General features: G+C 44.7%; 1 protein-coding gene across 4 annotated transcripts in view; it reads right to left on the minus strand.

Annotated features, from left to right (window-relative positions):
• Nucleotides 1-6,376: 6,376 nt before the first annotated feature.
• Hip1 (Huntingtin interacting protein 1) overlaps nucleotides 6,377-25,150 on the minus strand; it is a 127,644-nt gene continuing 108,870 nt past the window's right edge. For 2 of the 4 annotated variants that reach the window (XM_055067396.2, XM_055067395.2), the window contains one exon: nucleotides 19,780-21,058. In XM_055067396.2, coding sequence (XP_054923371.1) covers nucleotides 20,870-21,058 — 189 coding nt within the window. In that variant the 3' untranslated portion in view covers nucleotides 19,780-20,869. The other 2 variants (XM_055067398.2, XM_055067397.2) reach the window with 2 other exon arrangements.

Here is a 25,150-nt window from a genome sequence, read left to right on the forward strand (position 1 = left end):
TACTAACCAATTTGAGTCCGCGGCACTTTTATGTGCTGCTTTGAATAACTGCGTGTGGTACCACGGTTCCCGCAGTCACCCAATGCATGTGGCGCGTACTTTAGCAGCAGCACTCGGCGTGTTTCGACTAAAGCAATTTCATTTCAATTCTGCTCGCCACTCATGGCGGCTGTAGCTGCTTATAGTTATACAGTACTTTGGTTATAAAGTACAGTAAGTCTAGTTAATAAATTCTATTGGGATGTGAGGTTTTATTTAGTTAAATCGAGAACTTCGTCAAATTGAAACCACTTGATTAGATCACGCAACATGCCATAAAATTGATGCAAGAGCCAAAAATGTCGTTTTTGCCTACGTTCACACTTATTGTAGCAGTTGAGCATGTACTCTGCCTTAACAGAAGAAACGATTAAACATTCTTAAAAGCTATATGTCAGTGATACTAAAATCATCAGAACTCAATTAGACCTACTATACCCACATTTTTCTTTTTAATTATGGCAAATCAGGCAAGATATTAGTTGATTCTAGGTTTTCAGTGCTCATGAATGTGACAGTGAAAGTATTGAATGTCATGTAGTATAATGCAACGAAAACAAGGACACAAGAAAAAGCAAAACACAGACATAATTAGGCGCTTGTGTCTGTGTTTCATTTCTTCTTGTGTTCTTGTTTTTGCTGCGCTACACTACATGCTGTTCCATGATGATCAACGAACAAGCCCACATTGCCGCCCCCGTGTAGAGAACAGGACATTTCGTTATACACTTAAACTTTGATATAACAAAGTAGGTAAAATCGGCAATTCGCTTCGTTATATAGAAATTTCCTTCTATTGAAATTCGGTCTGTTATGTAAATGAGTACAGTCGCCGATCGATTTTTGTTGCACGGGAAGGGGCCATGCAATTTTCCGAATTATTGGGCAATAAAAAAAAGCAAGTTTGAATGAGAAAACATTTTATTTTGACGAATATAGGAGTCAGCGATGAATGATACGGTTTCATGCCACGTTGATATCGTCACATCAGCGGTACGTACGAATTAGGTGACGCCATATGCTTTCGCGTGCACTCCGCCCCCAAAGCGTCGCCCGGTCGCACTGCGACGACGCTCTCATGAAAAGCGCCGGCAACTGGGAGCGAATGCTTCGTCTGCTTCTCGTTCCAACGGGTCATCAAAACTCGAGATTGCGCAACTTTCAATACTAAACGTGCGGGAAAACAGCTTACATGATGCCACGCCGTCTTGGCATGCCCGCTCTTTCCACACGCAGCAGATTACCTCTAGAGCAGGGTGCGCGGATGCATAGCCTGCGGAGCCACTCGCAGTCATGGCCAAGACGCGCGCCAACTTACTCCCCCACTCCGCCCCCACGCGCGCGCTTGATCGCGTTACCGCGAGCTCGCTTTCCTTCCCCACTTTGCCATTGCTCGCGTGGGAAAGCCGCACTTACGAAGTCACCATCTTTCTTGTCTCACCCTCGCACTCTTTCACTCGCACCTAAAGCACAAGTGCGCGGGGCGCGATAGGATCTGATCGCACTTGGACTTAATTTATACGGAACATGATGCGGCTCCAAGCTGTTCTTGTCGCGCCGCACGCAGTTTGAGAGGTGCGTTTGCAAGCAGCCGCTTGTAATTCAATCATTTGACTATCTGCGTCCGCGGAAGTTACCATTGATTGTCTTGGCACTCCTCTGCGGCAGAAGCGAAATTTCGTTATATTGAAATTGCACACAAACACACTTCTTTATATAGGCTCTAAATGCATGGTGTCCTATGGAGAAGAGGTTATGAAAAGTTAAATACTTCGCTATATCGAGAATTTCGTTATACTGAGGCTTAACTGCATAGAGATTTGAATTTATATACCTTGTTGTGCAGCTCCTTGGGTCATGGTTTCTATGACTATGACTCATATGACTCTGTATCTGTTGCGTAGAAAATCTCTCTCGCCCCATTTCCCTACCGTTCTCCTGTTGGAGGAGGCCCCCTCTTGATGCCACTCTTGGCCCACATCATTTCATAATCGAGGCATGTAAGGACACAGTTCCTTATGCGATGCAGCTCTGACATCATGCGTACCATACAGAATTGTACGTGAGCCTGAGCCCATGCATAACCATTCTTCTGATCAAATGTTAATTTTTAGACTGACATCCTTTCCTCTTGCATGACAGTTATCTCTGCTGTATTGTTGCTGCTCTCGCATGTATGTATACCAATCAATTATCTTAGTCAACTTCTTCTTGAACATTGAGTCCAATCTTTGCCAACTTAAGTGTGTATTGAATGTTAATTTTTTAAGACCTGTCTTCACAATCTGCCTCCACCTCATCCATTTTAGCATCCTCAATTCAGTCACTTCTCCATCCTGACTTCTAGGTGACTTTATTAAAATTGTTAGGTTCCATACAGTATTGCTGGTCATGTATTGTCTTATAAGTTTATTAGACAGTGAAAATCTTCAACTTGACTGGAACCTGTGTAACGTAAATATCATAATGCATCTTTTCAGTTTTTCCAAACTATGTCAATTACGCTGATTCTGTGGGCTGTCCAAATTTTCCATGTTGGTGTTTTCAGTTATCATTGAACCAAGGTATCCGTCTTCTCTATGGTTTACCCTCAAGGCTTCCCTTTCATCTACTCTGAGAAATTGGCATGCGGCTACCAGATGTGGGCAGCTTGCCTCACAACACTTGCACATGCTCAGCTACTTTTGCCTAACCTTTGTGCTAGATGTTAATCAGCATGAGCAAAGCAGCGAGAATGGGGAATTATGAAATTAAGGCAGAGGTTCGAGCATTAAGGGAAGTCATACTTATGAGGTGACTACATGTCAAGGAAAGCATTAAAAAAAGATGGGAATTTGCAGTTTCCTGTTTATTGGTCTATTAAACTCTCCCTAGCTGTCTCAGTTATTTCATCATGTGTTGCAATTTTTAGTTGCAATATGTTCTTATTAAGTGCTGCCACACTTACTACTAGAAGTTTGAGAACTTATATTTCTTATTCACTTGGTTCATTCATACCTACAAGCAGCAGTCTTTTTCACTTTACATCAGCTATTGAATGTAATGCCCAGATATGTTCTCAGTCTAGTTCAGTGAGAGTCACTAACACAGTGAATGATCATGAAACATGTGTGTTCTTAGAAAGTGCCTTCATGTGATGCAGCTGTAAGTTAAGGTAGGGGATGCTTTGGAAAGCATGTTATGTGGCTTACATGAGAATTATTTTATGCCAGAAAGCACACAAATATTTGTGTTTATTTCTGGTGTTCTTCTTCCTTAATTACTTTCTTGATTCAGTGCATATATATGAAGCAAGAGATCTTGGCTTGTTCTTTCTTTACATTAGCAAATTACATTAATCATACAATAGCACACTTTATATAATTGAGCACATTAAAAGTCACTTGGCGAGCAAAACATGTACTTGTCTTTTTGAATATCCCAGCCTAATGTTTTAGTGTGTGCAGTTTGGACGTGATTCTTGAGAAGCACTACATCTGCTTCAAGTATATGAGGTATAATTGCTTTTGCTTAAAAATAATCCTAATCTTCCTTGATAGCTGTCCTTTTTTTACTAGACAATATAAGCAGGGTGCTTAATTCCAAGATAAATATGCCTGCTGTAACTGTATTCATCAGTGTTTGACTATTCGTTACCTACTATTCCTATTAGAAAAATGTATTTGCCAACCTCCAATTATTTGCATTGAAGTAGTGAAGAGTTTGACAGCAGCCTGTCTGGTTTGGTCAAAAGAGGCACGGTAAGTAGTTTAAAATTAGATGCTAACCATAAAAATGAAAAATAAGAACTGGTTCAACTGGAGCTTTGTTCACAATCTTTGCGAACAAGGCTTTCAAGTGGGAGCCGAAGCATCTATCTTGTATGCCCGATCTTCATTTGCTTATTATTATTATTATTTGAATTCATCTAGCCCTAAAGAGGTGGCAATTTATTTAGAATACTACTCTTTGCATTTTGTTTCCATTGTTGAGTTTTTTTTTTAAAAGTAACTTCATGCACCACACAAGTACAACTCAAACATTTTCATTCTTTCAAGGACGTCACACCTAGTGGAAGGTATTCTGCACTAACATAATTATTTTGAGATTTCCAGTAAATACGTAGTCCTCATAAAAAGTATCTAAATAATTTTGGCCTAAGCGGTTATACATTAACCATGTAGGCTTCATCAGCTTCTGACATCACTTGGTCTTGGCAAACTTGTGAGCTGACAAGTTTGAGCATGCAGTCACTTCCCTCCATCTTTGTTTCGATGAAGGCTTGCCCTTTGGTGCTACTCTGGATCCACCCCCGTTTCCTGTGATTACCACTACGGGCTTCAAGGCACACACCCTCAGGAAGACTTTTCATGCACAAACCTGGTTCTTTCACACTTTTACTAAGACAGACATTGAAAGCAAGGATGGCATAGCAGGCATGTTGGTTACAGAAGTACTTTATTAAATAGCTTTGTAAGTATTCATCTTGTGGACATTTCCATATCCTCTTCTGCTGAATTAGCTGGGGGAGCATCTCTCCTTCTCATGCATACCCCAGCCCAGCCAATCACAACTTCAGCAGTGGATGAAATGGACATTTCTGCTAGGTGGACACAGAATACATCCCCTGTGCTCTGTCCTATCTTTCCACCTTTCTCCATGTATTTTACTCAGTAAACTACTGGTTCAGCATGTTGGCCACCTTAATCAATCTTCCAATATCAGCACTTAAAAGGTATACAATACAAATAAGGCACTGTAAACCCAAGCAGTTAGGCTGGCGATTGCTGCTGTTATGCACCATACAGGCAGACGCAATGGCTTCACTGTAGCTTTCTAAGTTAACTTTACTGAACTTTGAATTTAGAGAAGGCAGAATATAAACACAGACTAGCATCTTCCTTATGTGCTTCACGCCTCTGCTTTTCTTGTGTTACTAAAATAAGTATGTTGAACCTAAATGAAGTAAAAGGAAAAGGAAATTGTCACACTAATTTCATTTCACTGTCTTTTTAAAGGTATAGCAAGATTTTTTAATTGCATTACGAGTGGTTACTTGTTTCGATCTTAATGTTCATTTCTCATACTCCAATTGGACTACAACTGTTCCCTCATCCACAGCTATCAAGGCCTTATGGCAACTTTGGAAGCTCTCTGAACTGAGTAAATGCTATGCATTGCATTATTTCTTAATACATTTTCATGGCTGCCTTTAACCTCTATAGTCCCTCATTAAAGCCAGCATCTCTCTTGTGACCACATTTAAAGCGCTTGTGGTAATGTATGCCTAACAAGAAAGATGAGTGCTTTGTAGTGCTAGTATGCTCTAAGTAAATTGTTTTATGCAAAAATTGCTGACATAATTGTCTGACAACTACTGCATCATGTTTGCTATTTTGCCTTCTGTTTCAAATTCACTGCATCTATACATTTTACCAGTGCATGAGTAGGGTTCAAGGCTGTTATGCTCATGAGCACTTATCATGATCAGTTCCCCATATAAGTGGTTTTGCTGATGAGAATACAGGAATACGAGCAAAATTGACATGGAACCAACATATAGATAACGTCTGCATGACTGCCTATCAAAAGTTATATTTTCTGAGAAAAAAACTGGAACATGCATCACGTAATGTAAAACTTATTGCATACACCGCCTTCATTAGGATGATACTAGAATATTCAGCCGTTGTTTGGAGTCCCCATCAAGTGATGCTTTAGAGGAAGTTGGAAAGGATACAGAGTCTGGCGGCACATTTTATTTGTTCGACATACCGAAGGAAGGAATCGGTCACGCTTATGTTACAGCGTTGCAACTTCTATCTTCTTGAGGTACGTAGGAAAAAATATAGGCTGAAGGTGCTTTATCAAATAATGCAGGATCAACTTTAGATTGATAAGCTCAAATATCTACATGCTCCAGGCAAAAGATACCCATGAACTAACCACGACTACATCATAAAGCCGGACCATACCAACAGTGATACATATCGATACTCATTTTTCCTGGATGCGATAGAAATGTGGAACCAATTGCCAAACGCTATTGTTAGCCTAAAAGATGTCGCCGACTTTGAAAATGCTGCTGAGGCATATTTATGAAAGTTTTCGATTTAGTTTTAAAGTGCCAAGTGATATGTGCGACTTGATATTCATTGTACGCATTTTGATGAATATCAGAAGTGTGCTGAACAGCATTCAAGTGAACATCTTATTCACTGTGAATTGACAAGTGTTAAGCAACTTTACGTACATTGACATTGTCTATATTTGATTTATGTAATTGTATTGTCCTCTCTGTTATGACCCTCTACGAGGGTTGACAGTATTAATAAATAAATAAATAGACAACAAGGAATGTGGGTAAGTATACTTTATTTTCAGCACACGTTTTTTTAATGAACGGCTGTTATACTGCTAAAATCTGCACATTTAATAAAAGTACACTGCTCTGCTTCATCACTCCATGCTAAGTGCAAGTATCCTGTACCAGGAAGTCAAACCAAGACGTGGGATGTTCAGTCTGTGAAAATAAAAACGAGTTTGAAACATTCACGTGCAAAAACTAAAGCACACTCAAGAAAATAAACACAGCACAGGAACATATCCAATGAATCAGAATTACCTTTGAGAGCAAACATATAGTTTCTATGGCACAGTCATCATCAGCCTGGTTACGCCCACTGCAGGGCAAAGGCCTCTCCCATACTTCTCCAACAACCCCGGTCATGTACTAATTGTGGCCATGCCGTCCCTGCAAACTTCTTAATCTCATCCACCCACCTAACTTTCTGCCGCCCCCTGCTACGCTTCCCTTCCCTTGGGATCCAGTCCGTAACCCTTAATGACCATCGGTTATCTTCCCTCCTCATTACATGTCCTGCCCATGCCCATTTCTTTTTCTTGATTTCAACTAAGATGTCATTAACTCGCGTTTGTTCCCTCACCCAATCTGCTCTTTTCTTATCCCTTAACGTTACACCTATCATTCTTCTTTCCATAGCTCGTTGCGTCGTCCTCAATTTGAGTAGAACTCTTTTCGTAAGCCTCCAGGTTTCTGCACCGTAGGTGAGTACTGGTAAGACACAGCTATTATATACTTTTCTCTTGAGGGGTAATGGCAACCTGCTGTTCATGATCTGAGAATGCCTGCCAAACACACCCCAGCCCATTCTTATTCTTCTGATTATTTCCGTCTCATGATACGGATCCGCCGTCACTACCTGCCCTAAGTAAGTGTATTCCCTTACGACTTCCAGTGTCTCGCTGCCTATTGTAAATTGCTGTTCTCTTCCGAGACTGTTAAACATTACTTTAGTTTTCTGCAGATTAATTTTTAGACCCACTCTTCTGCTTTGCCTCTCCAGGTCAGTGAGCATGCATTGCAATTGGTCCCCTGAGTTACTAAGCAAGGCAATATCATCAGCGAATCGCAAGTTACTAAGGTATTCTCCATTAACTTTTATCCCCAATTCTTCCCAATCCAGGTCTCTGAATACCTCCTGTAAACACGCTGTGAATAGCATCGGAGAGATCGTATCTCCCTGCCTGACGCCTTTCTTTATTGGGATTTTGTTGCTTGCTTTATGGAGGACTATGGTGGCTGTGGAGCCGCTATAGATATCTTTCAGTATTTTTACATACGGCTCGTCTACACCCTGATTCCGTGATGGCACAGTGAAGAAACCTTATTCCTCCGGCTTTTTTTGAGCGCGAGAAAATATGAAAGTGCATGCGTTCTCCCCATATTGTGTATCTGTCACCTTTTCACACACAACAAAGATGTTGTCTCAATGTGCCCAACTGTCTTTGCATATCCATTTCTCTGCTCTCATACCATGATACCTACAGTTAAAGGCTGTAGCAATGCTTAGCTTGAATGGACCAACACAAGCTACATGCATTGTGCTGTTGAACATGGCATTGTAAGTTAAGATTCATGCACAGCACATTCATGTGCTATAAACATTTGATTGTGATTGTAGGCGAGATAAATAAAAAGAAGGTATGTAAATAATAATGTTCCCTAATAAGCTGTGCAGAAGTGCTCTCCCGTTTGGACAGAAGCCGAGCACAGCTGCAGTGAACAAGAAGCCAACTTATACAGCATTTAAAATCTAGGTTCTAAATGTGTTACAGATTTTTCTGAATTCATGGTCGAAAATCTAGGTGTTAAAGGTGACAAACATTTAAACAGGTCTCTATTCAGACTGGTAATGCTATGTGTCACCTAGTTTGATAAAATATACCATATCACTGGTCTCCCAAGCTAAGGCTGCTGTCCAGTTGCAAGTGCAAATCACTCAATTATGTCTTGGGCACGTTTGAGCAAAAGGCAGCCAAGATTACTGTGCCATTGAGGTCTATTTCCTGACATCTGATTTCTTCTCAGAAAGCCACCTCTCTAAAAAAAACCTTCACAACAACATAACCCAAACCTTTCTTGAGAAAAGCCATCACACTGGTCCTTGAACACTAATTACACAGTGGCTCCTTGTGATGTAATGTTATGTACGTCAGCACCTTACAAAGTACAGGAAAATTTAATAATGGCAGTGTGACAGGTACACAGAAAAGTAAAGGGATAAAACATCACACAGGCTGCCATGAGTGTTCATATCTCTATTTCAATGTGGATGTTTTTAGCAGTGAATACATGTTCTCATTAAACTGAGTCATAATGTTACAAAAGTGAAGGGCAAGGGTCTTTACATTCTAAACTGACAAATGTGCTTTATTACGATTCACCGCAATACAGGAGGTGTTTTGCAGTGAACGGTCACGTAAGGTTTTGGCTAACTACGGCGGGCGTGTCCTGCAGCGCGGCCTCTTGTGTATTGCGGTAAAGCGTATTAATGTGACAAGAGCTAACCTGGCATGTATGGCTTTAGCCAACAAAAGTTCTCAAGACATCATGCAACCTGCCACGAAAATCTGCTTTGTTGAGAGTAGAACATTAGGTTCGTCACTGACAGAAACCATACATTCCAGATTCACGTAAATCTTTCCCAATATTGGCATGCTTCACCGCAACACACAAATATGTTGCGGTGATAACGGTGGTCGAACAGGCTGGTGCAAATGTTTCGACAGGGGAGCGTGTCTTCATCAGGGCAACTGCTTTCCTTGGCAGTTTTCCTATACGTGAGACCCCCCCCCACTTCCAACAGGGGAGATTTAGCTGGACCTTTGCCAAGAAACGTACCGACAAGCGTTTGGTAGTGGCTGGTAGAGATGCAGGTGTCTAAAAAGCGTTGCGAAATTCGGTTCCATAAGGTTAGCTTCAACGCAATACAAATATGTTAAGCAGTTAGACATACATGTTTTGCGGTGAATCATAGCAAGGGTACCTGGCCTTTGATGCAAAGCAGCTTCCCAAGAGGCACGCTAATCCAGTGGCTAGTTATGCAGTTCCCCGCATGCGAGTGAGTTCCCTGCGTTCGGCGGTTTCCCAGTGACATACAAGATGACATTGACTGTGTTGTAAATGGGCGACGGCACTATATGCTGATGCAAAAGCGTCGTTTCGCTTTCGAAAACTGCGCTCGGCTACAGAGAACACCTTGACTCGCATATGACCAAAGCAGTTGAACAGGAAACTACGAAATTACGTAGCTATTATGGAAGAAATCAACAGTTCAGAAAAAAATGGCCGTGTAAACATTAACTGGCTTACGAGGTCGACAAACCAACGGTTCAAAGAATCACAGCCACGTCCGAAAAAAATAGCGCTGAAGGTCGGCCTGTACACTTAGGCGCCTCGGCGCGCGTAATGTAATAGGAGACGGCAGCTCCACAAGTACATCATTAAGGAACACATATATGTCGGTGAAAGCGGTCACTCTTCAGTTCTGACATGCTTCACACCGCGTAACACTAGTCTACTGCGGCGAAGCTGACTTCAGGACGCCGATTTCTTCAACTCATCTAGCGAGGCAGGTCCGTTTATCACGCTTGGCAACGTTTGACATTTTCTGCATTAATTTCGTTTGTTCTTTTTAATTTTATTATCACAGTGACCCTGTATCACGCAGTAGCAGAGCTAGTGCAGCGTCTTAGGTGCGCTAGGAAAGGTAAGCGTGTATGCAGCAGGCACGGCGGCATTGGCTCTTGTTTGGAAACTTCAAGAGACGCTCTTCCGCGCAGCGATGTCATTTGTATTATTAAAAGAATGCAGGTGATGATTAAATGAGCCGCAGCAAAGCTGTAAAAAAGCAGTAGTAATGCTGTTCTAAGATCCTCTCGCTCGAGCGAGATGGTCCTAGAAAAAAAGCGCGATGCAACGCGATCTGACGGAATAGCTCGTCATGCCAGTGTTTTCTTACGTCCTCGTTCTTACGCGTACCCTCCCCTGAATCAGACTACTGAATGGTTCTGTGCACGCACTGACGATCCTGACGGAGGCAATACCACTCACATGAGCAGCTCCATATGATGCCACGGCCCATTCCACATGCCGGCTGCAATTTGACGCGGCCATGAGGCAAAATATGCGCACAAGGTACCTAATGGTAACGCATCAAACTGCTCACAGCCCCAATCCTTTATTACACGCATATAGCGTGGAAAGATGAATTACTCACGCTCTAAGTGGGCACGGAATACGGACCGTTTCGCAGCGCAGCCGCCTCCGTAAGACGGCCGCCATGGAAATGAGCGAATGTGACATCATGGGTTATAGCGGACGTGACGTCATGGGTGAACGTAGACATTTCGGGCACCTTTCGTCTGCTGTGCCCCGGGCACAGCAGACACGGCCTCGTGCGGGCCGATCCTGGTGATAGTGCAGAAAGGGTCCAAGCTCAATGGCACATACCCCTGTGGGCTCGGGGACCTGTATAACGCGCCGTTGAAGTACCCTTGTCACACGTGGGACCCAAAGAGGTCCCGGCACAAGGGTATATATAAATATATATATATATATATATATATATATATATATATATATATATATATATATATATATATATATATATATACGTACGAACAGGTGTTCCTGAAAAAAAAAATGTTTTCCACAAATTTTTCAAGAAGTAGTGTTAGAAAATTTGGAGGTCCCTTCAGAGTGGAACGCGATTTCAAAGATCCCTGATTCCTTGTGACGCTTGCCGGCAACCGCAGCTTTCTTGCGGACGCGCGCAGGTGAGCGCGATGGTGTTGCAAGGAACCGAACGGGCTGCGTAGCTCGGAGGAGCGGTTTGTGTTCGTTTCCGTGTAACATATTTATTTTTTCTAGTATATTCGAATTAAACTCCGACGCTATCATGTCTCTAGGTTGTGCTTAGGTCGTACGTTACGATTTTTCTGACGTACTTTATTTTGAAGAATTCAATTAGATCAGTAACACATCTGCGCCATATATGCAGAGGGCCTGCGTCGTCTCCCACAGCTGGCTAAGTTGCCGCTCATCATTCCAGCGGAGAATTTCACTTCTATCGTCGTAATAGGGAGGCCGCGTTTAGGGGGCTATGAGCCATATTCATTGTCTTATATGTGACGGACACAATAACGAGGTGATACTCGAATGTATGTGCGTACCTGTATCGTCACGATGACCACAGATTAGGACAAATATCTTCGTGCCTTTGTTCAATATTCTGGGTCACCTCTATATATGTCGTGCGCTAAACAGCTTCGCTGATCTTCCATCTTCACAAAGCAGAAGGCAGGCAGGCACCGAACTTTATTTAGCTCCCGAGGAGCGACTCCGAAAGGAGGAGCCGCTGCCGGCCGCTCCCACGTCGGGACGGGCAGGCCGTGCCTGACCGCCGCGCCACGGGCCCTCTGGACGGGCCGTAGCTGAGCGGCGAGGTTCGAGCTCTTGAGCGCCTCCTCCCACTCTCCTTCCGTGGTGAGGTGATCATGGTCCCGTAACGAGGGACACCGCCAGAGCATGCATATGTTCTAAAGTGCCGAACGGATCTCCGCAATCCGGACAATCGGGCTCGAACGAGTCCGCGTACCTGCTGACCCTGGCTAGCCTGGGATAGGACCCGGTCTGCAGCATGCGAAGAGTGGAAGACTGAGGCCTGGAGAGCTTGGCGTGGGGCGGGGGTTAGACCCTCCTGCCGAGCTGATAGTGCTTTGTAATCTCGTTGAACGTGTGGAGGGAGTCCTTGTGGAGCCCCGCGTACGGCGTTTCCCCGGCGCGGTGGGCGAGTTCGCGCGCACGGGCGCGGGCCAGCTCGTTGGCGTTGAGAACGAAGGGGGGGGGAGACCCGAGGCCCCATGTGGACCGGGAACCAAGTGATGACGTGGGGGGCGACGCGGCTGCTGCAAAGCAGAGCGGCCGCCTCCCTCGAGACCGAACCCGTGGCGAAGGCCCTGACCGGCGACCGAGAATACGTGTATACCTACTGTCTGCTCCCGTCCCAGAGGGCTACCGCGACCTGTTCCGCCAGTGCCAGGGACGAGCCCCGCACCGGCGCGGCGAAAGGTTGCCCCCTGGATCTACCACGGCCGCCACGAACCGGTCGGGCGATCCGTATTGGGCGGCGTCGACGAAGACGACCGACCGTGGATCGCCGGCGACGGATCCGAGAAGTGCGGCCGCCCTGGCCCGGCATCTGCCTATATTGTGTTGCGGGTGCACGTTGTGCGGGCACGGCGAGACTGTGATAGCCTCCCGCGTCGAGCGCGTACCGCATTTCCCTGACGGCAGTGGGGTTGCAATCCAGCACCTCCAGGATCCGCCTCCCCGGCCGCAGGTAGACTACCGTAGGCGAGGAAGAGAGCCTGACAACCTGGGTCTTCTGCTGCGCCTCGACAACCTCGTCGAGGGTGTTGTGGACTACCAGCTGCATGAGCTTCTCATGCTCGTGCCCATGGGGATGCCGAGCACCTTTTTGATGCTCTTGCGCATCAGCGCTTCAAGCTTTGCCCTTTCGTATTCATGCCAGCGATGCGCGGTGGCCACGTACGCGACGTGACTCGTTACGAAGGCGTGGCACAACCTAAGGAGGTTAATTGTCCTCCCCCAGCCCCTCCGCGACTGTTGCGGGACCCTAGTGATAAGTCTCACCATGTTGTCCGTTTTGGTGGCGATACAAGCGACCGTTTGTCCGTTACTACTGTTTGCTTCGATCAGCATACCGAGTATAAAGATGACCTCTACCCTGGAGATGACCTGCCCGATGGCCGTGCGAATGGAGATGTCGACTTTCCCAAGAGGGATCTGCCCTTTGGGGATGCGCCCCCTCCTTGTCGGTCGATACAAAAGTTCGGACTGTGACAGGGAGAGCCGGCCGGAGCTCCTTGCCCTCCAAGAATTCCTCGTGCAGCTAGTGATTCTAGCTAGCTCTAGTGATTCCTTGACTCTGCTTTCCCTGCCGCCGTCGCACCACACCAGGATGTCGTCGGCGTAAAGAGCGTGATTAACGCCGTCCACCTCGGTGAGACACGCAGAGAGGCCGCGCATGTCGACATTGAAGAGATGCGGCGAGATGACCAATCCCTGAGGGGTGCCCCTCGCCCCCAGCTCGAAGGGATCAGACTTTACCTTGCCCACCTTGAGAATGGTGCGCCTGCACCGAAGGAACGAACCGATGAACCTGTGGAACTTAAACCCAAGGCCCATGTCCCAAACTGAATCGAGGACGTGTCTATGCGAAATGTTATCGAAGGCCTTTTCGAGATCCAGCGCTAGGATACCCCTGACGTCTTGGGTGTCCTTATCGATGACGTGGTGTTTAATGAGTTTCATGACATCCTGAGTTGACGGGGACAGGCGAAAATTAATCCCACCATGTTGTAGGGGAAGAGTTCGCGTTCCTCAATCTACCTAGATATTCGGTTACGAATGACATGTTCCGCAACCTTTCCCATGCACGAAGTGAGCGAGATTGGTTGGAGGTTGTTTAGGCTGGGGGTCTGACCTGGCTTTGCAATGAGCAGAAGGGCTCTGGATTTTACAGCGAAGCTGTGAAGGGCTAGATCCCCCAGGATTGCGTCCATGTGTAGACACAAAACTATCATCATCAGGATTGGCTCCAGCGTCGTCTCCTTCGACAGCTGGCTCGTTAGAATCCCTCAGCGCTACCACGCGAACGCGCTCGATTGTGCCACTGCTCCCACTTTCGTCGTCGTCATTATTTAATTAAGTAATTAAGAAACAGAAAGATGTAACCAATTTTAAAGCGCAGCTGTTAAGGGCTAGATGCCCCAGGATCGTGTCCGTACCACAAAACTCCCCATATGTGGGCCAATCCCTAAGATAATGCAATGCTGGGTCGACCCGCGGCAGAGGTGCAGTGTACGCAGCTTTGCTGGTCATCCTTCTTCACAGAGTAAAAGGGTGAGTTGTTTTTTTTTTATAACAGTCTTGATCGAAGGGCGAAGCAGTTTTATGACAGCGACAGAAAGCACGCGAGGCACTGACGTAACCAGTGCAGGGGAGTCGAAATACCGCCCCCCCCCTTTCCCGCAGAACAAAAAGTTTCAGGAGGTGGGCTTCAAAAGAGTGACATAAATGAAAGGGGAAACTAGAATGTGAAAGCAACGCAAGGGCTAGGGCGGTTCGAAGGAGGCGGGAGGGGAGTTCATGGCGACCCTATCTCCAATGTACAGAAGATTGTGGCCCCACTCATGGTGCGTCTCTACTTCATTCTGCATCGTGTTAACCATAACTGCTGACGAGGGATTATCAGAGCCAAAAATTCCACACATAGATAAGGTATTGGGAAAAGCATGTGCATAGGGATGCATGGTTGCTCCTCACCAGGCCTTCGTGTCGTCGAAGACCGTAAGACCATTTCTGGCACTTGACCAAAACGTTAACCATGCATGTTGCGCGGAAGGAAAGCATTCCGAAAAGAAAAGAAAAGACACAGTTTTGCACGAAAGGCAAAGCATCGATTGCGATAGCAAATTAGCAGACAGCCATACGAAGTAAGGAGAGTACTTTTATAGGCCGTATCAACTTGTATACATTCGCTTGCTAACTAAATTAATAAGCATGGTGTCAGCGCACACAGCGAACACGAACACATCACACTCGATGACTGCGGACACTCGCTATCAAAATGCTGGCGTGAGGAAACGCGGCAGCAGCAGCGAGCGAAGTGACATTCGTGCCATTGCTTCAACGCAAAGCAAGTGCCGAAGACACACAGCACGCACAAAGCTACGAGCTGCCGACGTACCTATGCCTCCAATGCAAATTGCTCTAAAGATATGGCCACACGCGCAGTTGCAGCAGGAGAGAACAAAAGAGAATGCGCCCCCCCCCCCCAGCACTTCGCAACATTTGGTGCCTCGTGCGCGAAAGAAGACGGCGCGCCTCCTTGTCTTTGCTGTCGTCCCTTTCGCATGGGCGAAATTAAGCTGCCATCATCAGCTCCCCTCGCACACTTTTACTCGCACATACAGCCTAGGGTACCTGGCGACGGTGTTATTGCCCTATACGAAATCTCGCGGCAACACAGACACCGACGGCATAAATGCACTTGCAATGTTCATATAATTGAATAAAAAATAAAGGGGGGGCCCTTGACATATGCGTCTTGCGATCCTCGAGTTCTGGTATGGGAGAATGCAGTGAAGGAATTTCGCTTGCCAAGGCTAGACGGGGCAACTGGAGAGAGCATCTCTCTTGGCAGTGGCACTTGCCTCCTGATATCATGGGTTAGTGGCACTGAAATATTATCTCAGCTATTAATGAGCCAATTTGTAAAATTCGTGCGGCAGAACGCTCGCTATGGGGCACGTAACAACTTTCACCGTATAACCAAAATTTGCTATGTGGCCTGATGAGGGGCCCTTTAATGGCCCGTTCCTGCAGCGAGCAGCGGCGGCAGCGTGACCGAGCGAACGAGCACATCAGCCAAAGATGAAAGATGTGAGCTGCGAACGCGGAGCGGCAGGTGAAAGATGCGAGCCCCGAATGGCGGAGACCAATGAGAGCGGCAACTTGTGACATGTGCACGGTTGACTGGTTCATGCGGACCCGCCTGACAGCTCGATGTGTTCTCGTATCTGGTCCCAGCTGGACTGCTCATTTCGTACTATCATCTGCTTGCGTCAGCTCTCACTCGCGCGTGTTTGGTTTGTTCTCGTTTATGCTTGTTTCGATTGTCATCGTTTGCAATTATTTTGTAATCTGATAGTATGCGCGACGCAAATTGTGTAGTACTTTCTGGAAGCCAAGCGGCACCTGCGATTACACTGGAGCCTTCGACGAGTGAGTGAGTAAACACTTTAATGAAAATAAACCAAATAATGCACTCTGGTTGGGGCCCCCATTGCAGAGCCCCACTGGCACGAGCGGCTCGCTGGGCTTGGTCCAGAAGGGCAAAGTCTGCTCTCCCGGCCATCGTTGGCAAGCCATACCTCCCACTGCCTATTCCTCATTAGTGGATTTTTGTGTATTATGGGGCTGTCAATGTGTGGAGGCCTCTTGGGGCACTCCCATGCGATGCGTTTTAGTGGGTGTGTCTGTGCACCACGAGCACTCGTCAGTGGGTGTATTCTGTGTAGGTGGTGCAGGTTGGGGTATGTATTCGTGTGAATACGATGCCAGTCTCTCTCCTGTTGGCTGTTTAAATTCGAGTGAAGATGTCCAAAACGTCTCCGCTCCCGTCTTTGCTGTATGAGGATGTCACAAGAATTCGGTGGAAGGTTGTCGCTGGGCCGTGCCGTTGCTTGGACATTTAATCCTTGAGCAATACGGTCTGCCGTAGCGTTCCCTGCCAGTCCCTCGTGTGCCGAACACCATATCATAGTGTGGTGCCCTTCTAGTTGATTGCCTCAAATTTTGATTATTGACTGGGGTACCATCCCATTTAGAAACAGATGGCAAGCCGCTTGTGAGTCGGATAATACGACAGCTGAATTGGTTTGGCGCCCGGCGTCCTGAATGGCCAAGGCGATGGCTGCAGCCTCTGTCACGCATGCCGAGAAGGTTTTAAAGGATGCCGTTATGTTGTTTTGACATGTAGAGAATAGATACGGTGAAGGTGTCGGAGCTGGTTCGACTAGCATCTGTGTAATACACTCCCGGTCCCATGCCAAAACGTTTGTGAAGAGTCTTTGCCCTTGCTCCGTGTCATCCAGGATGGTACTTGGGATGCGTGTTTTTGGGAACAGGGGCCACTGCAATGTGCGATTGAAAGTTGTGGTCTACCTTCGAAAAGTCAGGTATAAAAGCCGACCCGCCTGACCTACCGATCAAATTTTCGATGATTGCCAACTATGCTATGTCTCTCTCAAATTCCTTGCCTCAACATATCGCGAAATGAAAACACATACAGAGCTGCACTCAAATTTTGCATTAGAGAGTATTGTAATCATAGGTGAATTTTTTTTTTGTATACTACAGCAAGGAGCCCACAATTTTGCATAAATTATTAATTAAATTAAAAATACTTGGATTTTACCTATCAAAACTACGCTCTGATTATGAGGCACACCACAATGGGGTACTCCCAGTTAATTTTGACTTGGCAGACTTCTTTAACGTGCACCTAAATCTAAGTACACAGGCGTTTTTGGATTTCGCTCTAGCGAAATGCGGCCACCATGACCTTGATCAAACTCAGTAGCGTAACTATAGCCACTAAGCTACCTACCGCGGCTGATGCACATCCAGACGTCATAGACACTTACGGCAGCCGCCAGGCATTGTGCAATCATTCACCGGTTGAGATAAGTGGATGCGTGCAAACATATAAAGTTCATGAGGATACCGGCTTGCATGCTCCGTTGTGGGCTTAGCAATAATTTGAGAACAGTGCTAGTTAAAATAAATAAATCACCAATTAATAGCAAGCTAAAGCTCAATCGCTATGACTGCTAGCATACGGGGAAGTGGGAGTTAATTGCTATTACCCCAGCGGGACGACGTGAAGTCCCGTTGGCCATGACAATTTTAGGCAGGCCCTACGACTGGGGTTCTTTTTCTAACGAACGTAATGTGTAGAGGAGTGAAAATACAAATTTTTGAGACTGAATCGAGCAGGAATTGAATAGTGCTAGAAGCGAATCAAATATTGAACACTTCTTTAATAATGAACAGCTGTTTTCACAATTAATGTAAAAACAATTAATGTTCACACCTATAGTATTCGCCTAACGTTAGCAAGGTTTGGTCATTAAACATTGAATATTATGAACCATTGTTTATCAAAAGCACAGATAGAGAATTAGGAACAAGTAAACAGTTTGTCTGCACACACAGCACTCCTTGGAGAGAGTGAGTGATCGCTTTACGGCAGGTAAAGTCTGCCTCCTCAAACGACATAGCCTGCTCCATTATGTAGTTCTAGTTTTATGCCTGTACTAGCACATACTACCCTGCAGGATGGTAAAGTGTATCGTACATTTGCTCCAATTTCGTGTTTGATTAACTGCGCACAGTTTATGTTTTGAAATATTCGATAAGTATTGAAAAAATATTCATATTTACGAATAGGGACAACTCAATCTGAAGACTGAATCGAGTAGGTCAGTATCCAATTTGTTATTAGAAACTTTTGAATATTTGCACACACCCCACTGTGTGTAGCAGGTGCGGGGAGAGAGAGGTTGACAGTACTTCACAGTCTCGTACAATGTGGCGAAGCATAGATAGAAAGAAAAAAAAAGAGACTAATTTCTTCTCTTGCATATAGACAGAATACCTTTCTAAACTCTGTTTTTTCGTAGTACAGGCCCACTTTTCATTAACAAAACTGTAATAGAGTTCCTTAAAGACATAGGCACATTACAAGTTATTTGTTTAAATGACCTGTAGCACTGATTGCCAGTGGATGTTGTAGCTGCTGTGCTTGCATAAGCGTAGCACAAAGTTTTGGGCTGTGATGTTAAAGGGCTCCGATGGGGCTCTAGTGCTCAGTGAAAGTGAGCATGACACTTTTGGTTTCTTTTTTAGCTTAATCATGACAGGTTTATGCTCCCAACACATTTCGCTATGTACATGCCCATACTTCAATTGCATGTATTTTCTCAACAGCTTTATCACATGTACCATTGGAACTCATTCTACCATCGACAACTCAGTCCCATTCATAGCACCCTTTGGCTAGATCTGGCCCTTGCATCATTAATCCCCATATCATAATCAAAAAGAGTGCAATTTGCCACAAGTTCTTTGTGTTCAGTGGATGCAAAGTGATGATCTGGCTATTTTTCTGTCAAGTGGGCATGGGCTACATAACGAAAGAAGCAAGTTACAATAAAAGCATGTAGGCTCATCATATGCAGGCACCACGGGAGCAACTAACAAAATGTGTTCAGAGTTGCCAAGTTGGTTAGTTTGTAAGCCAAGTACCTCTTCACGAATATTATTAATCTCAGGGCATGCACAAAGCATGCAATGGCGTCATTCTATCTGGGTTTACTACATACACTGGCTGCGGTTGATCAAATAAGACGAAGGTTACATTTAGCCAGGTATGTACAACATATTCAGACTATTGGCATTTTGCAATTCCTTACAAACGACCTCAAACAATTCTTGCACAGAGTGAATGAGTGTCTTAGTGGCTTCACTGCAAGGCAATTTATCAAAAGGCCCCGCAGTTGCTGGTATGAACAGTTCTTTAAAGGAAGCTTGTCATTCTTACTTTATGAACTAAAATTGGCATGAGGTGAGAGACAATACTGCAAGTTCAAACTTCACTCACTTGGATGTACTTTCCAGAAGAATGGTGGCTGCAGTAGAACAATGTGGACACCGAATGAAGTACAGTCATTTCACTCAACAGAGAGCATTCATTCTCGGCAGCCAGGTGTGTGGCTGGCAAATGCATGGCAAAAGCAACACAGTAACATGTAATCATTTTAATTAACATGTATGTATTCATTACTCAATACAAAAAGGCCTGCGAGAAGTACACACAGACACCACGCATGGCATTGTGTTTACACGCTTTTTTTCTCTCTCTTCATTCTATAAATATACAAAAAGTAACAAAAAAGAAGACATCTACATTTTGGTGCACATCACCATAATTACCGTCGTGAACTTCATCGCTGCACGTGGGAATGAACATCATGTAAAATCTCTGCTCAATACATTTATAAATGTGATCGACAGATGTTCACGTACAGGTTCGCACCTTTTGTTCCAAGAAAAAAAAAAAGTCAGACAGCTGCAAAAAATGCAGAACGGCAAGACAAAATGCAAATGAAATGCACGACAAGAAGGCTCCATGACGCACAACATGGTACAGAGGGATAACATTCAATTTAAAAAATGGTCCCACAAACAAAAACTTACCAAAAAGTGCAGCCTCATATATTACTGAAATATAATCTGCTTCTTAGACACGCACGTTATAAAAAAACACTTACAGGGAAACAAACACGCGCTGCCAAGATGCTACTATGGCAAGATGCTACTACAGGAGCGGTGAGACTACTACACCACTGGTCAGACTGCAACCGGCAAGATATAGGCATGTAGACAACCGTTCGGTGTTTCGCAGTTCGTGTTAAACTAGCGCCACCATGCACAACTGTGTGATAATAGTGGTTGCATTGACAGACCAACATTTCCTACATGGCAGTGCCTGCGAACAGAAAATAGAATATTCTATACACAGGACAAAGGAACAGCAGTAACACAAGATAACTCTTAAATGGTTGCAAGGGCATCGGCGCACGAGCAAAGTGACAAGCTATCGTTGAAGCAAAGAGTAACGAGGAACACCAAAGCACACTACAAGAGTGCGGGACCCTTCAAAAGCGAACAGAACTGGTCATATTCCTGATTCTCATTAGAGCTTACAAGTTTTATCACTCCCTGCAGTAGACATTCTGATCCACTTTATGACACAAAGCTTCTGGTGCTCGGTTTAAATTTGTGCTTTTCTCAGCACAGAACATGAAAAAGCTAATGGCAATGAATACACAACTAAGGCAACAGCTGCGGTAAACAGACCGGAGAGCAAGAAAGAAAAAAGAGAAGAGGGAATGATAAGAGACATCTATAAACAGTTGTAAACAAGTGAAAACTTACAAGGTTGACAACAGGACAGACCTGGCTGGCAGCCAAGCAGCTAGAGTCTTCTTTTTTTTTTTCCCCTTGTGCTAAACTAGATTTCTGAAAGCACGTAACATACAAGACCTTGTACACACCTAACGGCGAATAAGAAAGGTCTTTATGTACATCTACAGCACACATATCTAAAAAGCAATGTGGCCTCAACTTATATGTGAATACTATATATAGCCCACACTGCACTTCGAAAGCTATCAAAATTGCAAATTAAAAAGCAAATGAGAGACCAGCCCTGAATGACAAAAAAATAAAATAAGATAAAAGTAAACTCATGTGCTTGAAGCTATTACTGAAACCACTGCTAACACTACAAGCTATTTCAAAGCTTGTAGCTTTCAAAAAGCTGTGCCTTTTTGATAAAGTGCACTGACCCCTGGGATAAGTTTACACCAGTGTAAGCTGGGGAACAAATTACATCAGTAACAGCACCAGGTTGTCTCTAGATGACCAATAGCAGTGTGAGGTGCATCATTTGGTGCCAAGTTAATGCTAATGCCACTCAGAAGCCTGGCTGTAGCGTAAGGCATTCTACCACAATGCAGAGACCCACTCCAAGAACTTTGATGACAAGTATCAGCATGCTTGGTACTGTTTCAAAACATTACACTTTCGTAGTCAAAATTCTACTGGGCCCACAGCTGCTTGTCACTGCTGCTCGTAAGTAGGTTTGCACCTTATTAAGAAAGACTTAAGCTGCAACCATGCTTCTGCCTCAAGCAAAACCAACCATCGCAGTCGCATTGTTGGTAGTATGGTTGGCAACTTGGTGAGCATTCTTGCCACATGTATAGCGGTGTGGCATAGAGTGAGCTAAGCACCGAGTGACAAGTCTCACATTTCCATTTGGTGCCAAGGGACAACCTAATGCTATTATTGCCAATGTTTGTTCGCCAATTTACACTGACGGAAGTTTATCCTTTGTGTGTTCTAACAAACGGGCCCTAATGTCACAGGGAAATTCAAGGACAGCCAAGAAAACGACTGATACAGATTCAAAATACAAAGTTCAGCCAAATCAAAGAGTGAGGCACCGAACTACCTGTTGGCCATATGCATGTCAGTAAAATGTCAGTAAAAAACATTGGAAAAGAGGAAAGCCCTTATTGAGACACGTTAACACGCGTAGAAAGCCTTGGCCTTTCTTTAACCAATTAACGTGAATATTATGGCCAGTATGTCAACAAAAAGCTGTTGACGTGTGTTCTTTAGTTACTCTGTGTGGAATTAGTGCTTGCAGACACAAGCAATGACGCGAGTAAAACAAATGTGAGTGGTGGCTACACTGTTGCACAGCTGGCCAGGAATGAAATGCGATCGCTGCACTGTGTGAGAACCCTTAGAGTGTGGGCTGGTTAACACAAATTTGCAATATGACAGTGCAGCACGTAAAAATGTGAAAAAAACATAATGTAGTTGTGATAGTTTGCAAGGTGCGCCACACGTTTGGAGCCAAATGTGCCATCAATCGCACAGAAACTACATGGAGCTTGCAAGTGATCCCATGCAGTTCATTTTTGGCCAGCTGCACAATGTACAGTTATCACATAAAACAGCTAATTCAGTGAGCAGCCATTAGGAAAAAAGCATAAACTGCTCAATCAACACTGGCTATTAGCCATGAGAGAGCTACTACAACACAGGTACTACCTCCAACATTGCCTACCGCACAAACATGACATTTCCCCTTTGCTGCCACTGCTGGCAATTGAAAAGCTAGTGAAGGCTCTTCTGTGGGCATCCGAAAGACAGTTCTCAATGACCGTCTTAACACTTGGCGCAACGTTCCACTTAGCATGCTAGCCGTGAGCCACCAAGATAACCAATAAGCATACATTGAAACCCTTCTGCCAAGTGTTACACAAAAGCTGAAAACCTAGGTAAGACACAGTATGCCAAAGATGTGGCTGGCACATTACTGTCATGCTAGAAACTGCCTGACACAGTAACGTGTCTACTTAATAACCAATCACTGCTGTTTAACATCAACTAGCTTCAATTAGGGGCGAGTCGGTCTGAAGGGGGGCAGCTGGTATAAAAGTGGATGAAAGTGGATGGTAGATATACAAATACAGGGTGAACGCTCTAGTCTGCCACAAAAAAGAGCATGGCTGCTCAGCTTTATAAATATCTACTCATCGGCAATTGTTGTTCTCACCGAGCCAGCTACCTCGAGTTCGTGGGAAGCATTATCAATGCGATTTCTTGCACTATCCCTGAGGTTTAAGTCACAGCCGCACACTACATGTGTATGTATTACGCACATGCATGCACGCGGACTCACATGTGTATTTTTATGTGCAAGCAAGCAACTGCAACAGAATAAAATTAATTAAACTAAATGCTAAGGTGATTATTACAAACCACATGGCAACCCAAGTGCCAGTTTATCAGTTGCAACTGTGCAAGAAATTCATGCGTGAAACTTGTGAAAGTTGAGTGGTTTCAACGTTAGGACAGAAACCTGGTTCCAAAACTAAACTACGCTGAAAGCACTGCATTACTTTAATCGCTCTTGGCAGGAGCAGCAGTGGTGTCAGTAGTATGCACTGCTGAGCAAATGTGCGGCTTGTTTTCTCCAAATCATGCTAGGTTTTGAAAGCTTTAGAAAGAAAAGATGTACTCTAATTTTTGATGAGAACTGGTTGAATGTGAGTAGTACACCGTAAAAATAGAACAAGCATTCACCTAAGTACAACAGTGCAGGGAAAATGAGGAAGCAGTTTGGTTTGAAAACAAGCAACTCATAGTGGCCCTGGACGTTGACTACGTTTTTAATATTTTTTTCGGTTTTGTATCCTTAGGTGGGCGCTCATTCTTCAGCACTCAGCTTCAGTATGCAGAGGAGCTTTGAATGTGTGCAATTTATGGTACACGCGCGAAACATGAGACTGCACTTATACGGACACCTGCTTCAACTCCTAACATGTAATATATATCTGTAGCACTCTTTGCAACATCACGTACGAAACAGCCACTCTAGGCGTGCATGCAAGACAACTTCTAGTATGCCACACGACTTGTCTATACATGCAGTTTCTCATACTTGCTTATCTCAACAACCATACTATGCTATCAGCCCTCGTTGGAAGACTAGGTGCCATGGAGAGATGCAGGTCAGTCAACAGACTTTCAATAGGATACGAGAATGATCTTATGAAAGAAAACGCATGCATGTGTAAGATGCGTAAGGCTTGTTATACAATTATAAACACGTGCAAGAAGCCCTAGTGACGGGAACCCACACAAAGTGGGCTTGATACGCTGCACAAGTGTGAGAACTTCAAAGGGCGTAAATTTGTGTGTCCTGGTAAACCTCACTTAAAACTTGCAAGCGCATTCTTGGGCAGAACAATATCAACAGGGACACATACAATAAAACAAGCACAGTTTGTCGTGCCTGTCGTTTTAGCAAATGACGTGAGAATACTGAGTGAACAAAACCCACTCTCCTCTATATGCCCCGAGGGCCAGAAGGGCAACTGAACAAGCTTAATAAGCAAACAAATTCAGGTTTAGCATATTCATCTTCAGTGGTCACCTGAACGCTAATTTCACAAGACATCTCAGCGGCACACCATGTGGAAATGTGAGCCAGGAATATTGTGAAGGGGACATTTAATGTGCCTAAACGGGTGGCACAGAGTTGAATACCGATGCCAGAGAATTGCTTTGCCCCAGACCAAAGGTGGCAAAGCAAATGGCACCCAGTCCCAATTCAACGAGCAGCATCCAGCATAGACTGGTCACACGGTATTATATACTATACACAAGTTACCTAACAAGCTAACGCACATACACAACAATTAGGTGGCTAACAGCCAGGCTTGTGAACAGCCTGTTGTTATCAATACCAGCAGAGCCATCATTACAATGTGTTTCGTACTACAAGATGCAATACTATTACGCACTACGTTCACTCTTGTTGTTCGTTCCGTATAAAATGTCACCGAGGCACGGCGCTAGCTCTTTGTGAACAGTTCGCAGGTGCTTTATTTTGAGTATCAGCAGCTAAATGGTTCCAGGGACACATGTCTGATGTTGCTGAGCAACACTGCTAAGGCTTCAAGAGTATAAGCCGGGCATGTAATCTGTGTAAATGACGCCTGGCTGTCAGTCTTTCGGCAAGCAAGCCCC

This window comes from Dermacentor andersoni, chromosome 3 (genome assembly GCF_023375885.2).
Source record: "Dermacentor andersoni chromosome 3, qqDerAnde1_hic_scaffold, whole genome shotgun sequence".
Lineage (NCBI taxonomy): Eukaryota > Metazoa > Arthropoda > Arachnida > Ixodida > Ixodidae > Dermacentor > Dermacentor andersoni.